The 26,417-nt window shown below is 53.9% G+C and overlaps 1 protein-coding gene across 1 annotated transcript in view; it reads right to left on the reverse strand.

Moving 5' to 3' along the window:
• Positions 1-25,749, reverse strand: part of RBM19 (RNA binding motif protein 19) — a 146,183-nt gene extending 120,434 nt beyond the window's left edge. The window contains exons 1-16 of the mRNA XM_034637974.1: positions 25,585-25,749; positions 21,845-22,027; positions 19,892-20,017; positions 19,651-19,689; positions 19,166-19,358; positions 17,714-17,982; positions 16,065-16,145; positions 12,907-12,985; positions 10,825-10,896; positions 9,940-10,143; positions 8,505-8,635; positions 7,585-7,706; positions 7,062-7,158; positions 5,432-5,542; positions 3,291-3,491; positions 1,863-1,992 (exon numbers count right to left, since the gene is read on the reverse strand). Of these exons, the coding sequence (XP_034493865.1) occupies positions 1,863-1,992; positions 3,291-3,491; positions 5,432-5,542; positions 7,062-7,158; positions 7,585-7,706; positions 8,505-8,635; positions 9,940-10,143; positions 10,825-10,896; positions 12,907-12,985; positions 16,065-16,145; positions 17,714-17,982; positions 19,166-19,358; positions 19,651-19,689; positions 19,892-20,017; positions 21,845-22,027; positions 25,585-25,620 (2,074 nt within the window). The 5' untranslated portion in view covers positions 25,621-25,749. The remainder of the gene's footprint in view (positions 1-1,862; positions 1,993-3,290; positions 3,492-5,431; positions 5,543-7,061; positions 7,159-7,584; positions 7,707-8,504; positions 8,636-9,939; positions 10,144-10,824; positions 10,897-12,906; positions 12,986-16,064; positions 16,146-17,713; positions 17,983-19,165; positions 19,359-19,650; positions 19,690-19,891; positions 20,018-21,844; positions 22,028-25,584) is intronic.
• Between the last annotated feature and the right edge of the window lie 668 nt (positions 25,750-26,417).

Consider the following 26,417-nt stretch of genomic DNA (forward strand, 5'->3'; position numbering starts at 1 on the left):
GACTCAGGACGACCGTTGGAGGACAAACCCTCCATCACCGAGCTCCTACTGTGTGCCTGAGGCTTGGGACACAAAGGCAGGGATGACCCAGCCCCTAGCTTTCCAGGCACAGAGAGAGGCACAGAGAGAAACCCTTCTTCCTGCATCTGTTCACTGTTCACTCTGTCCACACATATTCATGGAGCCAGGCTATGCCTGGGGCCTCGTGGGGGGCAGGGAAGCCAGCAGTGAGCCAGGCAGCCGCTCCTTGCCCTCGAGGCTCTCCCGAATGCCAGAGATGGATACTGAGCAAGAAAAACAAACACATACATAGAATACAAACTGTGACAAGTGTTTTAGAAGGCCAGGGTGAGGGGCCACACCAGGACATGTGCAAACAAGCGTGGCCACATGGCACTAGGCTTAGTGGTCCTGCCAAAGCAGGTAGGAAATGGGCCCCTGCTCCTGGCAAATGTGTGTGCCTGAAAGGAGGACTTGCTTTGGCCAAAAAATAGTATTCAGGTGCAGGATTAGTAAGTGAAGTGAACGCGAAGGTGGCTGATGATTCTGGGGTGATGGCTCGTTAAGAGAATCACCGGACTGCATCAGGAGAAGTCTTCCTGACGGTGGCAAAAGTAGGTTTTGAAGGGAACTCTAATGCAATCTGTGGACAAAACTAACTCGGCAACGGGCTCGTGAAGGGTTCTGAAAGGTTCATACCAGTGACCAGTCAGCCTGAGGCCCAGGGAGGCTCCTGGAGCCTCGAGATGCAGGGACTGAAGAACAGCCCTTCCCGATAAAAAATAAAGATACCAGACCAGGGCTCCCAAGTGCCTCAGGCCGACTGGGCTGGTCCTGAAGGTTTAACAGACTCATGACAATGTGACAAATGCAGACAGCCCTGGGAGGCTTATGGACAGTGAGGTCTATTCAATTAAAGGCCTGTTCTTAAATCTGAGAATTCTGCTCGCCCCGTTTTTGCTCTGAGACACCCTTTCTGGGAACAATGGAGATGGTAGATGAGAGACTTATTTTCTCAATTCTTCTAATACACGGGTAGCCCTATGGGGGGTGGTGAGTAGGAAAGTGCGGGATACTGCTGATGAGCAAACCCTAACACCTGGATAACAGGACCGTCAGTCCTTTTCAAAACTTTTCTGAAGGTCTTTGATTCTAGGATGTGGTCATGGTCCCCACACTGAGCACTTCCCGCCCCCTAGGGGACAACTGGGGAACACCAAGGAACGGGGACAGTTGTTTCCGGTTGTCATGAGCACTGGGGGCGCCCCTGACTATTCAGTGGGCAGAGAGGCTGGGGGTGTGAAATCCCTTGCTATTTGCACAACCGTCCCGGCAAGGGCGGGGGGACTGTGTTGCCCCTGTGCCAACGGCACCCCCTCCACCCCCAAATGTGAAGCATTAGCTGGGGGTGGGCCACGCGCCCCCCCCTCGCCCCCGTCCCTGCCCCAGGTGTCCCTGCGCCCTGCCCTTGCAGTCATGGGTGGCCAGGGGGCGCTGTGCCACTCCAAGGACCCAGAGAAGTCTCCTTGGCCAGCGCCCTCCAGGCACGCTGGCGGGTGTATAATACAAGATTCTCACCTGCTCTATTCGGAATCCCTACTGATAGATTCTAGGGGTCTTTTTCAACCTTTAATTGACAAACTGAAAGGTTGGCTACTTTACGCTGCGCCTATAATTTCTAGGCTCTGATCTTAAGGACATTTTACGTGCCTATAAAATCCAAGAGTCTGAGAGGCCCTGGTCTCCAGGACGAATAAAGACTTAAAACCAAACACGTGATAGACTTTAGCATCGGGCCCAGCCCTCCCACCCGCCCTCCTCCACTTGCCCGCTGCCCGGGACACCCTGATCTCAGCTCTTACAGGTTTCTGGCTCCGCCCTGTCCTCTCCTGCAGGTCCGGCTGGTGGATCTTTGGGTTCCTTCGTCTGTGGGGCTGAGCTGGAGAAGACGCCGACTGGAGCCCACTCCAGGTACAGGGGGGCGTGGTGAAACTGCAGAGACAGGGCAGGGGAAGGGCTCAATTCCTTTTGGAGATGAAGAGCCTGAGGCTCAGAGAGTGGGCAATTCACCCCCGGGGAACGAAGCCAAAAGCAGCGGCACCCTCTGTGCTGCCTGATCCCTGAGAACACTACCCCACCCAACCCCAGCTTGAGGCTCCGGGGACAAGCCCGAGCATCATTGTCAATGGACACGTCGGTGTCTCCTTGGGTTTTCTGTGGTCAGGAAGTGAAGGAGAGTGGGATGGGGAAGCAGGATCACTGATGAAACGAGCTCTCCAGAAAGAAGTGTGCTGGGCCGTCAGAGACACACATTCCCCCCCCCCCCCCCCGCAGTACACCACAGGCAATGTGGAGGAACATGTGCACGCAGCTTCCTTCCTTCTTTAAAAAGGATAAATAAGACACTGATAAACAGTCTGCGGAGGGCTAAAGTGCCTGAGAAAGAGAATCTGCTCATCGTAGGTGAATGGTGGCCCCCCACCCCCATAAAGATATGTCCGTATCTGAAACCCAGAACCTGTGAATGGGACTTATTTGGAAGAGATCTTTGCAAATATCATTCGGTGAAGGATCTTGAGACAAGAGCATCTGGGTTATCTGGGTGGGCCCTAGATCCAATGACAAGTGTCCGTACAAGAGAAAGGCAGTGAGATCCGGGACAGAGGGAGAAGGCCACGTGAAGACACAGGCAGAGACCAGACAGACGCAGCCACGAGTCAAGGGACACACGGTGTCACCAGAAGCCGGCAGAGGCAGGGAAGGGTCTCTCAGAGCCTTCAGAGCGAGCAGAGCCCTGTGACAGCTGGATTTCAGACTTCGGGTCTCCAGCGTTGTGGGACGATACAGCTCTGCTGTTTTAAGCCCCTGCTTTGTAGCCATTTGTGAGAAAAACCACGAGAAACTAACGCACTATTATAGACAGGCATATACACATAACTTCCTTCTCTATCGAGAGACGGAAAACAGCCCTCTTACAGAAGTGACTTGCAACTTTCTGGAAGTACAAGATACCAGGAGCTCCAAGAATAACGGCTCGAATTCACATAGGAGTGGAGAGCCAAGGAAAGCCTGAGTGAGGCGAGGGGCCGCAGCCTGCTCTCTGGGGGATGTCTAGAGTGGCCCTCTCACGTGCTCCCGTCCTGAGGTGTTCCCAGGGGTGGGGTCCTAGTCAGACCCCGTCAGAGAAGGCTGGTTGCCAGCAGGGGCCGCACCGGCCAGCTCTGTGCTAGGCTGCCTGCCGGTCTGTCGGCCCCCTTGGCCCTCTCCTGAGCAGGCCCCGGCAGCCCTACCTTGGAGTAGGCCAGATGTCTGAAGGCCTTGCGGGCCTCCAGGGGCTCCACGAACTCCACGATGGCGGTGACTCCACCCTCGGGCAGCAGCACGCGGCCCAGGCTGCCGAAGCGGCCGAAGGTCTCCTGCAGCTCGGCCGCCAGGGTGCCCGCTGGGAGGTTCTTGACCAGGATCACGGTCTTGCTTCGCTCGGCCGCCGCCTGCAGGGAGGGAATCAACACACGTGGGGCAACAGGAAGGAGGACCTCCACCTGACCCCAGCACCGATCTGCGGTCATCTCTGCACCACGCACCCCTAAGGGACCTCAAGTAGGGCACTTGGGGAGCGGGCCCCCCAGACCCCACTCGGGCATGGCGCTCCAGGGACTGAGGCGGCTCCTCACAGGGAGGAGGGGGAGGGCTCCAGCTCTAGAGCCCAGGTCACATGTCAGCCCCTCCACTTCTGAGCCATGGCAGATTCAGCCGGGGTCCGCCCAAAGCTCTTGTTAGACCTTCCAGAGTGTCTCTGCCCAGACTGCCAACGGCTAAGACGTGCATCTCAGGGCCCGGGGCCTTTTCCTGGACCTGCAGAGCGCCTGCTGCCACACATGGGGCAGGCAAGAAGGGCCGAGGAGTCAACACCAGGGGAGCAGCCTGTGGCGCTCGGGACTTCCAGCGTCGCCCGTCCTCGGGGCGGGACAAGTGTGCGGTGTGAGTTCTGCAGCGCCCCCAGGCAAACCTCAGCCCCCTGCTGTAGCAGCAGTTACTGTGATAAGCAAGCCCCATGCTGGTCTCCTTCCCCTCGACCTTTGTCACCAGTGTTTTCTGCACTGTGGCCAGGAAACTGCATGAACCTTGAACCTCCGTCTTAGAGTTTGCTTCTGGAAGAAGCCCAAGAAGACAGTAGCTACACGGCCCTGAGAGATGTACTTAACTCGGCCTCAGCCCCTCACCTAATGCCAGGATACGGCACCTACGTCACAGGAGCACTGCAGTGAAGGATTTAATTACATGCGTTCACACGAGCCAAGCGCACACAGTATATGCACTCTGTAAATGTCAGCGGTTGTTCATTGAAAAACCAGGTAGCAGGGGCACCAAAGAGCCAAGATACAATGGCAAAACTCCAGGCATATGGGGTAGCTGAGCGTGAAGCTCAGCTTGGCTACGAATCTAAGCTGAAACCTTGGGTCTGCTGCTTTCCCTCTGGCCTCAGTTCTTGCCTGCAAAATGGGCGGTACCACCCCTCCTCCAGGCCTCCCTTGTTGCTGTGAGGACTGAGCGAGGCGGGTGAGGTAGAAACCATCTGCAGGCCGGGAGGGCTGGGCCCCGGTGGGCTTCGGGGGCAACTCAGGCTGCAGAGAACAACGGTTAGGGGCGGGGGCTCTGGGCTGCATTCCCATCCCCAACTAGCTGTGTGATCCGGACCATGTGATTTAGCCTCCATGGACCATGATGGGAACATAGTAGGGTTGCTTTTCGGGATTGTCACGTGAGGGAAATGAATAATACAACACAAACTTAGGGGAACACTTTGGTGAGTCCCAGTAAGTGTTGGCTATCAGCGTCTGTCCTTAACATATCCATGCACCCTTCCATTCCAACCGCCCTGGAAATTGGCCTGGACCAGCTGAAGGGCTACTTGGGAGTCAGAAGTCGAGATTTAGTCCAGGTTCCTGCCACAGGCTCAGTGTTTGACCTCTAAGTCACCGCCCCCAACCCCTCTGTGGGTCTGTCTCCTAGCCTGTGAAAGGGAGGGGAGGAGGCGAGGCGGCCTCAGCAGGCTCGCTAAGACTTAGCCAACCGTTAATCTAAACTCCTACCTGGCGAATGTGCACGTGGGAGGTCTGACCTCTCTCCTACCTGGTCCAAGCAGGGTCTAAACTCCCAGTCAGACGACAGGCGCTCTTAGTAAAGAACTGGGCACGGCCCCTCTCATCTGTGTGGGGAAGCCCCCTGCACACAGCCCCCAAGAAACACCATCCGAGGCAGATGGGCCCCTTGTCTGAGCCCAGATGATATTTTCTTCTTTAGAGACGATTTAGAGATTAATAATAATCATCCTTAAAAGTCCTGATCCTCAAATCTGCCAGCAGGTGGCGGATCTGAAACCCCACCCTCGGCTCTCCAGCCGCTGGTGGCTCGCTGAGCTGGTACCCACCTGGCTGAAGGAGTCCAGGCTGACTCCGTTGTCTAGGAGGAAGCGCCGCACTTCTTGGACGAGCTGGGTCTCCCCCAGGGCCACGCGCACGGCCACGCTGCCTTTGGTCTCCTGTGGGAGGGGGGAAGGGGGAAGGGAAGAGGCCCTGTCGGCTGGCGGGCTGGTTACAGGTCAGCCGTCCCATCTCCCAACAGCCTGAGGAGACAGCTGGACGGGGCCGGGCTGCGCCAATGCCCCCCATGGACCCACAGTGACTTCATGGCTCGGGCTTTGTGTCTTTCACAGTAAATCAAGAACCCCGTGCCTACCTCTCCAGTTTCACTCCCCACGCTCCATTCCAGCCAAGCAGGACGGCCTCCCCCGCACCTCGGGCCTCTGCACTCACTGACCTCTGCCTGCATGATGCTTACCCCAGGACCCCTCCTTCCATCCAATTTCTGCTTAGATGTCACACTGCTGACTGGCGACCCTCACTCTCACACCCTCTTCCGTACTCAGCTTACCCTTCCTAGCCATCACGGGCATGCCGCACCTGTTTATGTCTGTTTTCCTTCTCTGGAAGGTTAGAACAGCAAGACTTTCTGTGTGGGGTGCCTGTGGGATCTGAACTGGCCGCATGCCTCCTAACTGGCTAAGGCCTAGAGCCGAGCTGCCCAACATGGTGGCCATGTGCCACATCGAGCCACTGAACACTTGAAACGTGGCGCACACGCGTTAAGAGTGCTCGGAGTACAGAACACGCACTGGATTTCGAATACTTAGAAAAAAAGCAAGTATCTTGTAATCTTTCATATTGTGTATAACGATATCTTGGCTACGCTTTGGCTATACCAAATTAAACAGAACAGAATATGAAAATGAATCTTGCCTGCTTCGTTTTGCTTTTTCAGCAACGCAGCCACTACGACGCCTGCAACTACACATGGGGCACACATGCTAGTTCTAACGGGTAGCGCCGACTTTGAGTGTCGGGCAGGAGGAAATGACAGTGGGTCCACGTTTATGGACTAAAAGACCATGGATATCCTTTGCTGACTGGCTAGAAAAATACTCCAAGGTTTTGATGAAGACGGACTTAGCCACTAGAGACACGTGCATTTTAAGGCACGTGTGTGACCCGAGGGGGCTGGAGAGATGGACGGGAAAAGTCAGCAGGAACTGGGCTTGACTTCGATGGAAAGAGGGGCAGAGACCAATGACTCCCCTTTCCTCATTTCAAAGACTGGGCCACCCCAGCCAAGGGACTGAATGTGACAACCTTGGAGAGGTGTGTGACAAAGTTCAGAGCACAGGCGCCACAGTCAGACAGACCTGGTGTCATCCCATCTCTTCCTCTTTCCGGGTGCGCCACCCTGGGCAAGTTGCTTTGTGTCCCTAGGCCTCAGTTTCCTCATCTGGGAAGGGGGACAGCAGGATCACCTAGCTCACTGGGCTGTGGCGAGGAGCACCCCACAGCTGAGTCTCTCTGGCTTGGCTCCACACAAGCCGGGGAGAAGCAGGCCTGGGGCACGGAGAGGATACTTCCAGAGAAGGCCCCAGGGATGCCCACAACTTCAGCCTGAGGCCTGGGACTTGCAGATGACCCCTCCCCTGCTCTTTCTCCCCTTGCGATAGGCCCAGAGCCACTCACGTGGTCAAACACTTGACTTTTGGTGGCACTGTATTTCTGCGCAATGGCGTCCGCCACGGCGTTTGGGCCCATGAACAGCGTGTTCCAGTTGTGAGAGCTGAGAAGCAGAGGCAAAACGGGGAAGTCAGACCAAGGCTGAACGAGCGGAGAATTTTCTCAGATGCAAAACCTCTAAAAAATAAACTCATTGCCTGCCATTTAAGCCCCCAAAGCCTCCTCCTTCTGCCAACTTACCTGGCATGGGCCAAGAGCCCAGGGCCTGGAGACATAAGCAATGACGATACAATCCCCGACATTCGACAAGCACTTACTTTGTGCCAGGGACGAAGCACCTTGCTTATATTAGTTCATTTAATTCTTACAACACCGAGAAAGTAAGGCACCACTGTGATTCCCCCCATTACGCAGAAGAGGAAAGTGGGGCTCAGCAAGGTTACGGACGAGAGGCTGAACCCATCCCAAGGAGCCAGAGCACGCGGACGACTGGAGGGGCGGGGCCCAGAGGTTGGTAGCGGGTAAGGACCTGGAGCTGTTGGCTTTGTCTTTAGATTCTTTCTTCTTCTTGTAAGACGATGATCCTGGGGTGTCCGTGTCCTCACTGGCTTCCTTCTTGATGGTGGATGGTAACACGTGCAGCATCCTGCCCTGGAGGAGGATGACAAGACAGGGTACAGAGAGGAAGGGGGTGGGTGGGTCCACATCCTGCTCCAGGACATTAGCCCCTCCACCGGCAGGCTGGACCCAGTGCTAAAACCCCAGTCAGGAGACAGGGCTCAGGCAGAACCACCACAGGGCCACCGTCACACCAGAATGGGGGCCTGGCCATGTGACTCAGGATCCCAACACGGGTGGAGGACTTTTGACACAGTCTCACAACAGAAACTGAGCATTTATAAAACCCCTGCAGCACCCCCTCAAGCCCGGGCCCCCTCCTATCCCTGTGCGCCAAAGCAAGGGCTCCACAAGGACAGGAGCCGGGTCAGCTGGGGGGCCCCAGGAGACCAATAAGTCATGCATGAACAAATGAGTGGGGAAAAAAAGGAGAAAGGGAGCTTGAGGTGGCCTGGGCTTGAGCAGACGGGCAAAGCACACTACGCAGTAACACTGGAAAAAAAAGAGTTTCTTACATCCTATTGCTCCCATTTAACATGACCAGGTCCAAGCTCTCCTTCCCTATTTCTCTCCCAAGCATCATCTCTGGGGATGGAGAGCACATTCGTTCAACTTGACAAATAGTTTTTGAGCCTCTGCAGCGTGCCAGGTGCTGTCCGAGGTGCTGAAGGGCCCTGCCCGCCGGGAGCTCCCCTCGACAGGCTCCCCAAGGCGGCGGCTTCACACACCGTATGCGTTCTCTTAGAAATGAGGGTGCTCATGCGTGTGGGCCCACACATCCCTTCCCGATCACCTGAGGCCAGCTGCCACCCACCAGCCCTGAGCAGTCACCTGGAACACCTGCCCGTCCACTTCCGCGTAGGCCCTTACGGCGTGCTCAGGAAACATGAAGGTGACAAAGGCGAAGCCCTTGGGTTTCTTGGTCAGGCTGTCGATGGGGTAATGAAGCTCAGACAGAGGACCTGAGGACAGGACAGGCGTCAGCATCCTGGGGGCGGGGGCTGGGCCTGAGTGCCGGGCACCCAGCTCTTCTAGGTTGGTCACAGCCACTTGGCCCACGGAACAATGTGGCAAGCAGTTGCCGTGAGACCAGCTCAGAGGTCACGAGTGGCCTTTCACAATCTTTTATGTGTCTACCCTAGAAGTACAGTTGCCCAGGCTGGATCCTGCCTCCAACACCCACCACATATGTGGGCGGGGGCAAAGCACCGGCCTCCACGTGCCTCAGTCTCGCATCTGTAAAGGGACATCCTAAGAATGCCTAGCTCACAGGGCAGCTGTCAGCAAGTCCATAAATGCGTCAATACGAGTGCAGTGTACTGAACGGCACCTGCTGCACAGTTAGTGTCCCAGAGCTGTGTGGGGGGTCAAAGTGCAGCCTTTCTGAAGCGCCTTCAGCTCTCAACACCAAGAGGCACCCACACCCCCCCCTCGGTCTTTGTCTTCCTCCATGGAAACCTGGAGGCCAAGGCTCATCCCCTCACCTGGGCAGCCCGGCCCTGCTGTGCAAACCAGTGGTGGCGGGCTGGGAGGTCACAGGAAGGTGCCTGCTGGCAGAGTCCTAGCCGGGGCCTCCCTGCCCCCACAACAGGCACTCTCACCCAGTGTGGACCCTCACGAGCCACAGCTGGCCTCCCACCAGAAGAGAGGGATTCCAAAGCATCCAGACCTCGTCCTCCATCTCCAACCCTGACTTCCTTCCCTTCAACAGGCACGACCTTAAAAACACACAGCCCTGTGTGCTGAGTTGAACCCCCGGGCCTTCCTATTCTCGCTTGAGAAATAGTAGCAGCAGCAGCGACCATGACATAGCCACTTGGGATGCGTGGTTTGGGGAGCAAGGCCTCAGACGGTGGAGCTCAGCCCGAGGAGCCCTGCCACGTTTGTGCCCCGAGTGACTAGACTTCAAACTCTACGAGCAGCAGGAGTTCGAACAGCAAGGGCTAGCTCAGCAGAGAGATCTCGTCTGTTCCGGGTCTAGACAGTGAGAGCAAGGAGACAACGCATTGAGACGGCCCATGGCGCCCGTGATATGACCTTTTACTGGGAGCCCGGCTAACCCCTACATCCATGACGTGTGAGCGCTCACAGCAGCTCCGGGGTCATCAGCCCCACCTACGGATGACAGAACAGAGATCAGAGGGACAAGCTGTCTGCCTGTGGTCAGGTGCTGATGGGAGGCGGGCTGTACTCGAACCCAGGCCGGCTGCTCGCACATTACGTGCTATGGGTGTGGTATGGGGGCAGCTGGAGGCGGCACCCCTACCGAATTTGGAGAAGAGCTGCTCCAGGTCCTCCTCGGTGCTGGTGTAGGGCAGGTTGCGTATGAAGAGCCTCCCGGAGTCGGCCAGGTCCTCCTCCTCTTCGTTCTCCCCTAGGGTCCGGCCTTGCCAGGGTTTGGCGCTATTCTTCGGGGGCCCCTTGGCCGTAGTGACGTTCTTCTCCCTGAATACCTCAATGTAGCGCCCACCTGCAGGAGGAGAGGAGTGAGGGCCCCGGGGCGGGCCCGGAACTGGCCAGCGACTCCTGGGCAGGGACCCAAACTCTCCTTTGCAACCTTCCAGATGCCATGGCCAAGGCGAGAGTGCTGGCATCTGGCTCTGTTACCAGGGTGGCGGTCTGGGCCAGGGCTGGGCCTTCTGGTTGAAGGGCCCTCTCCCTGAATCTCACTCATCCCGCACTTTCGGCTTCAATCCTGGGGGGAGCCTGCCTGGCCACCTCAGGCCACCGTGCTGCATCCTCTACCCCTCAGGGCATGTTCCCTGGCTGTCCCCGGACAGCCAACCCCAGAGGACTGCCTTGTACTGCTGATGAATGGTCTCTGCGCACCGTCGCACAAAGCCAGAGCTTGCCCCCGCTGCTCCTCTGGGCTTTGCTCCAACGTCACCTTCTCAGAGAGGCCCACGTGGACACAGTCCTGTTTTAAAATACACCTGCTCCAATCCCGGCCCACCTGCTGACTGCCTGCCTCTCCCCGCTCTACGTCAGCTTACTCTTACCTCCGGGACGGCAGAGGTTTTGGTCCAACCTGCTCACTGCTGTATCCCCAGCGGCCAGACCAGTGTCGGGCACACAGCGGACCCTCCACAAAAACGCACGAGTACACGAATGAGCGAACAAGGCCCTGTGGCCAGGCGGGACTGGCCCTTACCCATGTATTCCCGGTGGCATTTCAGAGCTTGCTTGACTTCCTCTTCACTGCTGAAGTCCACAAAGATGTACCCTGAGAAGGGACGGTGACAAAGGGAGACTCTGCAGACACTGCTGGCAGTCACCCCGGAGCACCCACACGGCGCTGGATGTGTCGGGGGATCTGAGCAGGAAGTGGGGAAAAACCCTATTTTTGCCAAGTCTCCAAAATACAAGCGGACTCTCCCCGACGCCGCAGCCAAAGCTCTCCGTGCGGGCAGTGTTGAGAGCCTGCCGCCGGTTTTACAGACGAAGGTGCCGGACCACAGGAGTCAGGAACACGGAGGGTCTTCAGCTCCCTTCTGGCCTCACCCACCCCAGCCCCCTCTGGAGGAGCCGCGCCCAGGCGGAAGCGTGCGGACCAGCTCGGCAGCCAAGAGGCTATCTCCACAAGCACTCTGCTGCTCGCTCCATGCACACGAAAAAGCACGCGGGCCTGTCTCCTAGAGCACGGAGGCCTCACGGCCACCAGCTCACAGGGCCTCAACTCCGTGAGCCGCAGAGCATCACGGCTAAGAGGAAGCAGTGCTGTCCCCTGGTCTGGAGCCCTATCACAAGGCTATTTATTTCCTCCTAGGATTCCTCCTTCCTCCGTTCCCAAAGGCAGGCACCTCAACTCTCCCCATAAATGTCCTTCATCCGCTTCCCTCCCCACTGCCCCTCGTGGGCCCCGCCCCAGGACCCTTCTGTCACCAACCAGGGACTGCTCCAATCCAGCTGTGACCTCCCCGTGATTTAAGCCCCTGCTGCGCTCCTGCACCCAGGCTGGAGTCCACGATCATGCGTAAGCCTGCGGGCCGGGTCCTGCCTCCTCAGCAGCTCTTCCAAGGGGACGTTCTGTCACTCCTCAAAAGCTCATTACGCTCATATGCCAGCTCCCTACAGCCCCGGGCCTCTAATACGGTCTTCTCTCAGCCCTGACAGCTCTGCTGTGCTCCTTCCTGCTCCCTCGGGCCAACCCCTGCTCACCCTGCGGTCTCCAAAGTGCCATGAAACCAGGGGTACCCCCTCCACTACCACCACCACCACTATGAACAGCAGCTCTCGGGGAGTATGCAGTAGGTGTTCAGCATTGTTCAAATGCTGTGTGTGTGAACTCACTGAATCCTCACAAAGGAACGAGCTAGGACTGCCTCCCTGCACAGATGAGAGGCTAAGGCCCTCATTCAAGGTCACAGGGCCTGGAAGTGGCTGAGCTGGGATCTGAGCCCGGGCAGGCGCTCGCCACCCCCTCCTTTACTGCACTTGGTGAGTGTGCAAGGAGACAGAGCTGGCTGGCTGAACGGAGCTGCCTGGTAAGAAGGGCTTCGTGCTCAGAGAGTTGGGGGGAAACACAGACACTCCAAGGCCACAAGACCATCCCTAAAGCAGGAGCCCTTTCTTCCCCAGACGCCAGCCCCTATGGTTCCCAACCCCTCTGCCTATGTGGGAGTCTTCCTGCCAAGGACACCCCACATACCCGGTGCTCCCCGGCCTCCCCCAGCCGGAGGCCCTCAGGGTGGCTCTCCGAGGGGCACCAATTCTGCTGCTCCATGTCCTACAGCCTCCGTGTCTGGGCAGCAAGTAGGCACAGGCAGGCTTCCAGCTCTCCAAGCTGAGACCCTTCCTACCAGCATGTTCGCCACCCCTCTGAAGCCTGGGGAGTGCTGGCCACCCAGAGCGGGAAAGACAGGGGAGAGGGCAGCGCCAGGGCAACACCACACATCCTCGGCAACTCACAGTGCTCCCCGTCAGCACAGCTGCCCGTGGACTTGGCCCAGCAAGCTCCAGGACCAGGGACACGTGTTTAAATAGAACAGGCGAGCCCAGGAGCACAAGTGTAGGCTGAGAGGGAGGAAGGGAGGGTGCGGGGAGCAGGGGCAAGCTACATACAAGGCCACCGGAGGTAGACCCTTGTCCTGAGTGCTCCAACCCCTCCACTGAACTGGGGACACAGAGCAAACACAACAGCAGCCCTGAAAACATCCCCCCCGAAGCAGCTGCCCCAACCTTCCATCTATGCCCTCTGTCTCCCCAGACCCACCCCATAGGGCCCTGACCTTACCTGTTTTGTTCCCATGAGCATTTCTCACTATCCGAATGGCCACTGGTCTCAGGGGCGCCAGGAATTCCGTAACGCTTTTCTGCAAGAAGTAAAGTTTTCCCTCCTTTATCAACCTCCTACCCTTTGTCCATTTTCCTATCAGGTCATAGGTCCCAATATCAACTGATCTATTTGTAAATTAAAGAAACCAGATTTTGCCTGTTGTTTGGTTACAAACGTCTGTTGTCTTTGGACTTTATGACATTTGTCGTCTTACAGAAGTTTTAACTGTTGTGTCATTAATCCATTTTTTCCCTGACAGCCACCAAGTTCTGCAAACGGCTCAGAGAGGCCTGTTTCATTTTAATATTATAAGTAAATTCACCAATGCTTTCTCCTGCAACTTTCATAGTCTCATTTTTTAAAGCTTTCGATACATCTGAAACTTACCTTGCTATAAGGAGTAAGGCAGGGATCCATCTTTCTTTCTCTCTTCAAAAAGGTTAACTGGTTGTCCCATTATTACTTATGGAAAAATCTCACTTCTCTTCATTGATATGAGACACCCCCCCCAGGATCCTCAAGTAAATGCTGATAAAAACTGTAGCTTATTTCTGAATTCTCTTCTATTCCATCAACCTGTTCACAACTTTGCCTGAACCAAACTGTTTTAATTGCTGTAACTTCAAACATGTTTCAGTATCTTGCAGGGAAAGGGTCTATTCTTGCAGGCTATTCCCCAATGTTCTACGACACTGCCCCCATCCTGAGGAGGTATAATGGAGCTTACTCATTTATTCACGATTAGGGAAGAATTAGCAACTTTACATTCTAAAAATGTATGGCTTTTCATTTATGTAAGTATTCTTTTAAATCCCTCACTGTAGTTTAATGTTTTCTCTATAAAAGTTTTATTAGAGTATCTATAAAGCCTCCCTACACACACACACACACACACGCACACACACACACACTATTCATCAGACTGTCTAGAGGTGGGTGTTCTTTCTGTTTTCTATACAAACCTTTTCCTCTTTTGCATTTTGTTTTTGTTCATGGAGAAGAAAAAAGTGACTATTTTTTATGAATTAATTTTGCAAAAAGCCATCTAGCGTTTCCTTATTTTTTTTCTAAAGCATGATTTTCTGCAAGTCTGGTATTGAAAACTGAAGTGTGGCACATTGAAACAGTGGAACAGAATGCATCATGAAAAAGAAGTCCTGATATGGAAGATTCCCAGGCTGCATCATCAAGTAAAAAATGCAACGTACAGAAGAGCGCGGAGAGATGAATTTTTTTTTCCAGAAGGACTCTAAATTATCAGTTAACTCAGATAGTCTAGTGTGACCCACATGCTGATTGCGTAGATGAACCTGGATAAGCTTAATTTTTTAAAAATGAGTAAATATACTGACTATCAAAAAAGCTAAACACTTCAAGAGGAAACGAGGGCAAAGCCACGGCCACGCACCTTGTAAAACAGATGTATGCTGATCTACAAACGTGAAAGAGTGATCGGTCCCACCAAGAATTTAAAATATAAATTAAAATGAGATGCCATTTTCGCTTGTCATCTTGATAAAGATGAACACGCAGCGTCCGCAGAAGTGGGCACTTTCATAGTCCGCCGAAGGGAGCATAAATGAGCAATGCTTCCAGAGGGCAACTGACAGTCTGTATCAAAGCCTTGAAAACGTCCGTGCGTGTGCTTGCACAAAATATTTATCTGGGGCAAGGGCTGGCCAACTGCAGCCCACAGGCCAAATATTGCCCACGGCATGCTTTTGTTTGACCTGGAGCTAAGAATGATTTCTACATTTTGGAAGGGTTATTTTTAGAAAGAGAAGAAGTGTGCTCCAGACACCATATGCTGCCCCCCCAAGCCTAAACTCTGCGCTGACCTTTACAGAAAAAAACCTGCTCACCTCTGGTCTCAAGGAATGCTGACTCCATTATCATTAACAGCAAAAAACTGGAAACCACACCCATGCTCCACCTCAGGGGACCGGGTGGACCACAATGCGTCCAGAGTAAGAAATAACATACAATGTGAACGCTGATGTCGTAGCAGAAAATTTAATATTCGAAGATATTTTTAGCATATTGTGGTAATGGAGAAAAAAAGTTTCAAAATAGTTCCTACTGTAGGAATGCTTTTTTAAACTAGAAGACAAGAGGTCAATGTTTATAGACAAAGGAAAAAATGTCTAAGAAGATATGCTTAGAATTTATTAGTGATTGTCACTGAATGATATAGGGTGTGTGTGTAAGGTTGCCCCACCTTGCCTGGAACAGTCAGTAATTACACCTGCACGAAATAGACCTACGTCCTGGCACCTTACCTAGTTAGCACCCCTCTCACTCTCAATTCAGCTGGAGGACATTTAATGTAGTCATCTTGGTTATAGGTAACTTCACTTCTCTTTATTTAGCTACTTTTAAAAAATTTCCTATGCTGAACTTCCATTACCTCTGCAAGGAAGTAAATTAAAAAGTTCTCTGCTCTGTAACTCAGAGTTAACAAACTACAGTATGTGGGCCAAATGTGGCCCATGGCTCGTTTTTGTCAATAAAGTTTTATTGGCACACAACCATGCCTATTTGTGTACCTGTTACCTAGGGCTACCTCGGTGCTACAAGAGCAGGGCTGAGTAGTTGCAACAGACCATATTGATCAGAAAGCCCTAGGTATTTATCACCTCATCCTTTAAAAAAAATTTTTTTAAGATTTATTTTTGAGAGAGAGAGAGAAAGAGCATGGGGGGTAGGGGGCTGGGAAGGGCAGAGAGGGAGAGAGAATCCCAAGCAGACTCCACGCGGAGCGTGGAGCCTGACGCGGGGCTCAATCTCATCACTCTGAGATGATGACCTGAGCTGATACCAAGAGTCTAGGCGCTTAACTGAATGAGCCACCCAGGCGCCCCGAAAAATTTTTAACAGTGTTTGCCACTCCCAACGCACAGGACCAGGGAGTGAAACCAGTCTTTCTCGGTCTCCGTAGAGCCATCTCTGTTTCCTGACCCTGACACTGCCTGAGATTTTACTTGGCCTTTTTGACCCCAGTTCCTTTAAGTCCTCAACGATCCTGAAGTCCCCACGCAGCAGAGCCTCCCGGCATCCTCACGCCCGCCTCCTATTCTCCCAGGCTGTCCTTGCCCTCGTTGCATCGTTGGTCATACCTCCGTGACATTGAACGGGGCTCCCCGCAGCTTCACAGTGTAGGGGGTGGTGGGCTCCTTTTGGTGTGCCGCTTTGTCTGCCTGAAGGATGGCAAAGAACAGAAATGGCCACGGTGAGCTCCTGGGTACAGCTGCGGGAGGCAGCGCCAGCCATCTCCGTGGGCGCTCACAGAGGCTCCTGCTGTCAGGGTGAGCCAGGGAACGCTGACACGCATCCTGCCTGCCATGGGGTGCAGTCTGGCTGCACGTGGAGGTAAGGGGGTGCTAACAGGGGCTTCAGGCTACCAGGAGGGCGAGACAGCATCGGATGGAGTCTTGAGGTATCCAGATACTCGCTACCGAGGATTTAGGGCTTAACTCTGTGCCAGACACTCATCCAAAGCACTTTGTAAACGTTGCTGTCCTACCGACTCTTCAAAACAACCTTAGAGGATTACGGGTTCAGGAACTTCTTTGTAATTCTGGAATCCAAGTAGCCTTGAAAAAATCGAAATTTTCTACAAGTCCTTTGGCAACAAAATTTGCCCTGACTTGAAGCCACCGGCCAGCAGAATCTGCTCTGAGCTGACATGAGGCAATGTAATGTCTGCTTTACCCCTCGTAGGATTCGTTATTCCTGGTTCCGCTGCAGAAACAGACATGGGCCTGATTACGGGGTGCTGCCCCAGACCCCGCTGGGGGAGCTGCCCCACACGAGGCATAGAGGTAGCTTCCTGAACTCGGAAACTGTGAGTGTCAGCATACGCTCAGGCACAGGGATTCTGGAAACCAGACACAGAGGCCAATGCTACGCTGAGCGTCACCTCACCCCAGGTCCCATGGCTACTCCGTGTCGGAGCTGGGATTTGAACCCATAGGTCTCTAACTTCGCCATACTCTCCTGGAATATACATTTTTTAGGAGAAAAAGACAGGGTGTGGTCACGAGAAGGGACCGTAAATCAACGAATCAGGTGGAAGAGGAAAGAGAAAGAGGGAGATGGTGTCTGGAGCCTTGAAGAGGGCCGGCTGGGAAAGGGGGAAGTGAGGGGATGGGGACCCAGACGTGACCTGCCCTGTCTCTGAGCACAGGATGCCCTGTCCCTGAAGGTAGCACCCACATCTATAACACAGACTTCAGAGCCCAGCAGGCCTGGGTTCGAGTCCTGACCCCAACACTTCCCAGCTGTGACCTCGGGCAAGTCCCTTTCCTTCACTGGGCCTCAGTTTCCTCCCCTGTAAAATGGGACAAGAAGCCTTGCACAACCCCACTCCCTGTCATTAAATCGTGTTATACCCAGCATGTATTAATTCCGCCTATTACTGTCCACTGTGGCTCACACCCGCCTACCCTGCTACTAAGCGCAAAGCATCACAGGCAGGAGCCCCTCATGTAGCTCGTGAACACCCCCAGCTCTGGAAGGCAGGAGGCCTCTCCACATTGCCACAGAAAATAAACTCAGACGGGAGAAGTGCTTGCCCAAGGTCACACAGCAAGCACATGACAGGGCTGAGAGTTGAAGGCAGGCTGCTGGGCTGCAGAGCTGCCTTTCCTTTCTGACACACTCCCGCTAGCAAAGGGGCCGCAGGGAACGTGGGTGAGGACAAGGGCAGCTGTCCCCCCTCCTCCCTCTGCCTCCCAAGCACCAGTGCGCACCCCCATACACACACCTCAGCTCTGGCTGTCCCCGGGGTCTCGTTCCCGGACGGGACGCCCTGCTCCGGGCCGGCCCCCGGCCTCCCTCTGTCCTGCTGGGCGGGTGCGGGGCTGGGGGCCTCCTCCTCGGCCCCACTCCCGTCCCCACAGCTCACAGCTTCGTCTTCACTCTCTTCCTCTTCCGAGGACGACGGCGACTCGGACTTCACCATCTTGGATTTCAGGTAATCCATGTCCGACAGCTCCCTCTGCACGGCCGCCCTGGGTTTGCGGCCATCCTCCTCTGCGGAAACGGGAGGCTGGGAGTCAGTGACGGTTGTGGGCAAAGCAAAGGCATGGAAAGGCAGAGGGCACGGCAGAGCCACTGGGAGTGGCCCGAGGCACCAAACAGCCTGGTCGCTCCTCTGATATGTAACGTTAAAAGGGGTGTAACTGTTGGGAGTTCTGACATTTCACGTGCCGCAAATCGAGAGAGCTACATAGCTCCCTGCGTGGCTCCCTGCACCGGCCTTGCCCTCGTCAATCTGCTCTTTCAGCTGTGGCCTGCTTGATTATTTTGAGAGTACAGACAGGACTGTCAGTCCTTGCCTACAACCTTCCAGCGGTTTCCAGATGCTCGCAGGACACCCACGCTCCCTAGCAGGCCGGGATGAGCTGATTGGCTTCTCTCCCAGCTCCCCCTCCTCCTCCCCGGTCACCATGAACCACGTAGACCCCCACCTCAAGTGCCTGCACTTCCCTTTCCCCCGTGTCCTGGCCACGCTCTTCCCTCTGCCTGTGACGCTCCTCCGCTTCCTGCCCCTTCCCTACGGTATTCCACCCACTCCCAGTGAGTCCTCCAGACCCAGGTTTTGCACAGAAACTTTACCAGGCATAAAACCTACATTCAATGCATTTTCTTGCCTTCAAGAAAAATCAGTGCCTGACCCACAACCAGAGCGTGACCACTGTGGACTGCAAACACTCCCGTGCCCATCTGCCCCCACGCTGTGCTGTGAGCCCTTCTGAGGACAGAGGCCCGCCCTCCCTCCTGCCTTCAGGCCTCTGCTCGAGGGACCCTTCCTCGGAGGCTTTCCCTGGCAGCTCTCCTATCCCCTTTCCTGCTTTCTCACTGTGCACTCGTCTTTAGATACCGTCCTCAACAGTGGACTTAATCTTCTATTGCTTCTTTCCCCCGACTAGAATGACAGCTCCATGAGAGCAGGGTTTTTCTGTCTTTTGTGCACCGTTGTGTCCTCAATGCCCAAAGCAGTCCCTGGCATTCAGCAGGTGCTCAATAAATATTTGACTGTGACCAGGATGGGTCAGGGCAGATCTTGGGTGGGATAATCACCCCCAGAGAGGACAGTGTCTCTCACGTCGCCTCCCGTGTCTGGCACCAAGGGGCCCCGGGTCTCAGCCGCCCAGTCTGGGACACACACAGGGGTGCACACTCTGGGAAGGAGGGTGTGCATAGATGCCCTCACCTTCTGGGTCCTCACCAGCACCCTCCTCGTCGCTCTCCTGCCCTGAGTCGGAGTCGAAGTTCAGGTAGTCATTGGCGGCCTTGCTCTTCCCTTTCGAGGGCTCGGCATCCAGGACGTCATTGGCCCACGTGGCTGTCTGCGTCCGCTTCTGGTGCACAGACAGGAACTCCCGGAACTCGGTGTCTTCCTTCAGCTGGCGGCCCCAGGGAGGCAGGAGAGAAGGCTCAGCTAGGGCACACCTTCCGGACTGCCCAGGAGGGTGAGAGCATCCCCCAGGCTCATTTCTCCTGGTCTCTGGGAGACCCCTGGGATCAGCTGGTTGCACTCGTCATCAGACAAGGAGACTAAGACGCCAGAGAGATGTGGAGGCGGAGGACAAGAGGCATGCCTCTGCCGGCCAGGCTGCCGCACACTGTATGAGCCTGCCACAGCCCTCCTGGCGCTGTCCTGGGTACCCGCCCTCTTGGTCCACAAGACACACTCACCTTCTCCAGTTCACCTGCTACCTTTCTCGTCCTGTCATCCTGCAAACAGGAAGCACAGACAGTGAGGGTCCCAGAGGAAGGGTGAGAGGGGACAGAGCACAGTCTGCGGAGGGTCCGCCTTCAGGAACCATCTGACAGGGGAGTCTCTGGTCGTTCCTGCTCCCAGCGCCCTGCCCCCCCCCCCACCAGGGGTGACCGCCTTGCTGACATGCGGGCATGCAGGTGGGAGTGACCTACGCACTTTCTTGGGTTCTGTGGGGACGGAGTCTTTGTCTTTTGAAGGATTCTTAGACTGGCTTATTTTCTGAGCATGTCTACTCCAGGCTCGGGGCTTTGTCGGGTCCCCAAACGATTTGCAGAACTCCACCTGCATGGGAGAGAGAGGGTGATGGGGCACCTGCCTCCGGCCCAGCACGGGTGCTACCCTCAGCACCTGGGAGCCGGGCTTTCTAAACAGGCACTTGTCACTTACTAGCTGAGCCGGTTGAAGCAAATCACAATTGACCCTTGGACAACACGGGGTTAGGGGCACTGACACCCTGTGTAATTAAAAGTCTTTGCGTAACTTTCCACTCCCTCCAAAACCTTACTACTAATAGCCTCCTGCTGACTGGAAGCCCTACTGAGAGCCGTTGATTAACATGTATTTTCTATGTCATATGTATGATGCACTGTATTCTCACAATAAAATGAGCTAAAAAAAAAAAAAGAGCATGTTAAGAAAATCATAAGAGAAAATACATTTAGAATACTGAACCAAATTTATGAAAAATATCTACGTACAGGTGGGCCCGCGCAGTTCAAACTCCCCCTGTCCGAGGGTCAGCCATGGTCATCCTCTGCTGGCCTTTCCTTTCTCCTCCCTGAAGTCAGTATAGTCGCTACACTTAGCAACCAATTCCACACACCAGGCAGTCTGAGTGCTCTGGGAGCAGGACACACCGAGCCTCCAAGACAGCGGGAGGGAGGGGCCATGAACCTCCCCACTTCCCGGATCAGCAAAGTGAAGTCACTTGTCCCAGTCACCCAGGGAGAAGGTAACAGAGTGGGGACAGGAACTCAGGGGGTCTGGCTCTAGAGCCCGACTCCTTAGCCATCCAGCTCCCAGGCTGGCCGACACAGGGTCTGACAAGAGGCAAGGCTAAGCTAACGGCTTCTGAAATCACTGTAATTATTGTGGCTCGAGCTCTCTGGCTCCAGAAAACGGCTCCGAGGTGATGAGAGAGGCAGGCGGCCGCTCAGAAGCCTGGAAGTGCTCAGTGTCAGGCCTGAGCTGACACGTCTCCCGCAACACACTCCTCAGATGTGTATACTTCCTGCCACACTTGGGGGTGCCAGCAGTCGCCTCTATCCTGGGGGGAGGAGGCTGCCTTCCTACCACGTCCCTTTCTACAGACTTTCAAGATAGTTCTGCTGTTTCTGTAGCAATGATATGTGCTCAGTGTATAAAAATCAAATCAACAGAGAAAAGTACAAGAAAAGTGAAAAAAAAATGTTCTTACCCCAATTCCTATCACCCAGAGAAACTAACGTTTGGTAACGTAGCTCTATGTCTCACAAACACATGTGGACTAAGAAATACGGTTCTGTGTGAAAGGAGTCACATGATACATACTTGCCAAACACCTGGTTTTCTCTTCTCAGCCAAGTGTTAAGGATGTTTGACCAAGTCATTAAATGTGCATGAGTGACATGGACAAGACCTCCTCCTCCAGGAAGCTCTCCTGACACATCCTCGGCTAGGACGTGGGCCTCCTCTGTTCTCCAGCGGTCCCTGGAGCTTCCCCGTCATGGCCCTGACAACCCCGAGTGAAAGCAGCCTATTCGGCTGCTAGCCCCAGGAAGACGGGACCAGGGGCACCACATTCCTCTGAATCCCCAGTACGGCGTGGGTGCCCCTGGCATGGCTGAGTGCGTGACGGGGAACAGCGGTTGTCAAAGTGTCGTGGGGGCAGGACTGGCATCACCTGTGAGCTTTCTGAAGTGTGTATCCTCGGGCCCCACCTCACCCCCACACTGAGGCGGAAGCTGTTTCAACAAGCTCTCCGGGGCATCCGTACGCAGGAGAGTCTGAGAACCAGTGAGGGAGACCAAAGACAGCACAGTCGGAAAGCAGCCAGGCTCCGGGCTGGAGCGTGGAGGGAAAGATCAAGAAGTGGTGCCGGTTTCCACCGGCGGGCCGAAGCCGACTCACCGTGATCCGGGATGTGTCGATAAAACTCCTGTTGAAATGGTTCAGTGCTGTCCGGGCCTCTTCCTCCGACCTGAAGCCGATGAAGCCGAACTTACGGAACTTGCCATCTTTGGTGAACTTCAGGCTGCAGTCCGTCAGCGTGCCAAAGGCGGCAAACAGCTGCCTGAAACGCTCCTCCTTCATCTATGACAGAAGAGGCACAGTGAGGGAGGAGCAGGGGAGCCCCCAGAGCCAACAGGACAGAACCGGGCTGGAAACCCAAGGCCCCAGGACTCCCCAAGAGCAAGCTCAGACAAGGCTGGGGCAGGGTGCGCTCCGCACTGAGACCCGGCTCCGGCTCGGACACGGGCTAGCTTACTTCATAGACGGGGAAATCAAGACTCAGGATGGCTGCAATGAAATCGCCCTTCTCTATGGGCTCTTCGAAGGATAAGGAGACCTATTACGTGAGGAGGCCAGCACCGTGGCCGCGCCACAGTCATCGCCTGATAATGAGAGAATAAACGCACGAACGAACGAACGTGTAAGTTACATGCGTTTGCTCACGGTGGTAGAGAGAATAGTGAAGTACCCGAAAGACGTCCGCATCCAAACCCCTGGGACCCGTGAGCCTGTGCCTGCATGCGGCCAGAGTGATTTCACAGACGTGATTACACTAAGAATCTTGAGATGGAGAAGTTATCCTGGATCATTTGGGTGGATCCAATATCCATGTCCCCTTATACGAGGGAGACAGGAGGGTCAGGGCCGGAAAAGGCAATGTGATGGTGGAGACAGAAAGAGACTGCAAGATGCCATGCTGCTGGCTCTGACCCTTCAGGGCGTGGCCAAAAGCCAAGGAGCACAGGTGTCCTCGAGAAGCTTACAAAAGGCAAGGAAACAGATCCTTCCCTAGGGTCTCCAAAAGGAACACAGCCCTGCCAACACCTTGATTTTAGGACATCTGCCTTCCAAAACTGTAAGACGATAAATGTACCTTGTTTAAGCCCCTAAATTTGAGGTGATTTTCTTGCAGTAGCAACAGAAAACTAATTTCTTAATGTTATTATTATTTAGTCAAGGGACCCCACACTATAGAAACTGGCGCCTGGCATCCCTCCATCCTCACTCCAGCCAGACTACCTGCACAACTCAGTACGTTTTCTAAGTCTAAGCAGTTACTAGGAGATCTGCATGTGGGTAGTAGTGGGGACACCAAGAATGCCACGAATAGCCAAAACACGGTCTAACATTCAAGAAACTAGAGACCTTGGCAGCCCAGTGGGAAGGAAAAACACACTTTCTGAGGCAGATTCTTAACAACTCTGATCATTAAAATCTTGTATCACCCTATGAGTTAGGAATTATTATCCACGTTTTACAGAGGAGAAAATGAAGCTCACACAGGATAAATGATCAACCCAAGGTCTACAGAATCAAGATCTGTGACTCAGCTCAGACACGTACAAGGCAGTGAACTCACCTTCCCCATTACATGGGGGCAACCGCACTCAAGTTCGAGCCCATCACTCCTCTGTTAAGAACTTCTTGGTGACTTTCTAATGTCAGAGGCTCAAGAATTAGCAGCTAATGTAAAATGAGAGATTCCCCATGATCTGGCTTGACCCACCCCTTCAGCACCATCTCTTGTCAAAGTCCTTGCAGCCCTCCCTGCTTCTCACCTCTGAGGTTTTACTAATTGTCTCCTCTGGATGAAACATTCCCAGCAGGCGGGGCTAACTCCTCCTCATTCTCAGTTCGATCAGCTCCCCCAGGAAGCATCTCCTGGACTCCTCAGGTGGGTCAGGTAACCGAGCCCTCTGTGCTCACCCGGCACTGGGCGATGCTTTGATCCCTGCCCCTTACATCATAGTGGTCTGGTGTCCAAGTCCTCTGCTAGACCGTAAATGCTGTAAAGGTGGGAACTGAGTCTTATCCCCCACTGTCTACAAGGCCAGCAACATAACGAGTACTCACTGCTAAATATGTATTGGGAAAGAGTTAAGAAAAGTCACGCAAAGAGAGACAGAATGCTATAGGGGTCAGGAAAGCAAATTCTCGAAGCAGACTGTTCCATTCAATCCCTGCTCTATGAATTACCAGATGTGTGTGACCTTAAGCAAGTCACTTCCCCTTGCTGTAGCTCAGTTTCTTCACCTTTAAAATGGACATAATAACGGAACCTACCTTGTAGGGTTTTGTTGCAGATTAAATGAGTTACTTTACTGAAAGCGACTGGTACAGTGCCTGGCACATAGTAAACTCTCAAAATGTTAGCTGCTACTACTATTGTTTTTTCATCAATTGTTTCATTCACCAGACAAGACAAACAATGGTAAGAGAGTCAGTCCAATAAGGGAAAGAGCCTAATGCAACGGAAGTGGGAGGGGAAGAAAGGGTAGCCATGCTAAAATCCCATCCATCAAAGTGAGGCATGAAGAGGCACTGCCTAAAGCAGGTGGATGGATCAATATGTATTTTGAAAGTTTACTCTTTGGGGTAAATAATGGGAGAATGAAAAATAATAATATCACAGACTGGAAGGGAAGAACAGATGATGGGGTTCCTCATCTTTCATGGGGGAGGGTCAGCACATAGTCATTGGGGTAAACAGACCAAGAAATGGAGGAGAAAGCACACCATTTAGACACGTAATAATACCTATGAGGAGTCCTAAAAACAAACCATTGAAGATGGTTATTCCTGGAGAGAGACAGATGGTAGGATGGAGCAAAAGACTGCTTCCTATTTCAAACACCACTGTATTGTTTGAATTCTTTCTTTCTTTTTCTTTCTTTTTTTTTTTTTTTGGTCCTGTTTGAATTCTTTAAATCCTGTCATAGCTCTCCCACAACCCACTGAGGGGACAGAAAAGTTTAAAAAAACCCAATAAAGCAGAAATAGCTTGTGTTATCACTCCTTCTAAAGAGAGAAGCTCCTGAGGAGTTAGAGTCAAGAGTAACGGAAGACCGCTCATCCCATCTGAGGGGTACATTCTGCATTCTGGGAATGAGCTTACTGGCCACATCAGTGGTGTGGGAGCTCTCCACCCAAACCAGAGCTGTGGTAAGATCGGTAAGAATGAACCACTTGGGCACACTGCCTCCAGTCATCTGACTCCACACATCCAGCTACTTCTTCATTCATTCCACATGTGTTTATTGAATGCCTACCACGTGCCAGGTTCTGTGCTGGTCTCTTGGGAAACAGAGACAAGTATGACTGAGTCACCCCTACCTACTTCTTGGATAAATGATTTAAAGCCCTCCACATACACTCAGTTTTCTTAAATTATGGCCGATGGCCCTAAAGGCGGGAGTGGGATGGATACGCAGGTCCTTAACCTAATACTCCCATTTGCCTCTCCAAAAGGTTCCCGAGCGGTAGGGGAACATAAGTGCAGGTCTGATCCAATGACGAGTCAACAACAACAACAAAAAACCGTGCTCGTACGAGAGGATTTGTGGGAGAAAGCGTCCGGCACACGTCGGGGTGTTGGCATCTCCCTAGGCAGAGAGTTGTCGGGATGGAAATCGGGTAGGTACCCTCGGGCCGACTGTGAACCCTTGATCAGTCACTATCGCCCTCTCTCAACTGTCAGATGGGGATCTGCCGAGGATCCTGTCTCTTCTGGGTTTCGAATGAGCCCTGAGTCCTGCCCCCGGGCCAAAGCCCCTCAGTTCTCTCCAGCCATCTCCTTCTAGCCCCCAGCTCCTGGCTGGTCCCAATTTCAGATTCCCAAGTCCAGGCCCTGCACTCACCCCATTCGGGAGGTTTTTCACGATGAGTCTCGACATGGCGCACAGTCCCCACTGTTTCGATTCCGGCGCGGGGGGGACAGCGTCTTTCACCAACAACTTTCACGCTCCCGCTCTGGGGGCCGCCATCGTTGGCGAGCCGGAACAAGATCACGTGTTCCAGACGTCAGCCCGCCCTCTCCGGAAGCAGGCGTGGCCGAACCGGAGCGAGCCAAGGAAGTCACACCCCTCAAGGGGCGGGCCTGAAGGCTTGCCTTCTGCGCAAGCGCAGGGTGCTTGGCAGTGACCGGAGAAACCAATGCAGCGGCGCAGACGGCAGGGGGCGCTGGCTCCTAACTTTGGCGGGGGTTTGCGCGTGGCCAGCAGGGTGTTTGAGCTCTGCGTATGCTTGGAAGCTGTTTTAGCCTCTTTTTGTATTTTATTTTATTATTGAGTCCTAAAACGGCCCCACGAAGGGAGGAAGGTTTAGGGATTCTTGGTTGCCTTTTAGAGATGGGGAGACCGAGGTTCGGAAAGGCTGCCAGGTGCCTTGAAGCAATGTCTGCTTATCACTTTCAAATATGGAACGTGTCCGCTGGGAATAAATGGCTCTGTTCTGCCCTCGAGGCGACTGGGAACCAGAGCAAGGCAGCTTGCTCAAACGCACAGAGCTGTTACGTATTAAGTAGTATTACGAAGTTTTAAGAGATAGTATTATGAGGTTCATTGGTTTCCTACAGCTCCTGTGACAAATTACCAGAAATTCAGTGACTTTCAACAACAGAAATGTATTCTTGCACAGTACTGGAGGCAAGAAGCCCCATATCAAGGTGTCATCAGGGCTCCCCACTCCCGGT

This window comes from Ailuropoda melanoleuca, chromosome 12, assembly GCF_002007445.2.
Source record: "Ailuropoda melanoleuca isolate Jingjing chromosome 12, ASM200744v2, whole genome shotgun sequence".
Lineage (NCBI taxonomy): Eukaryota > Metazoa > Chordata > Mammalia > Carnivora > Ursidae > Ailuropoda > Ailuropoda melanoleuca.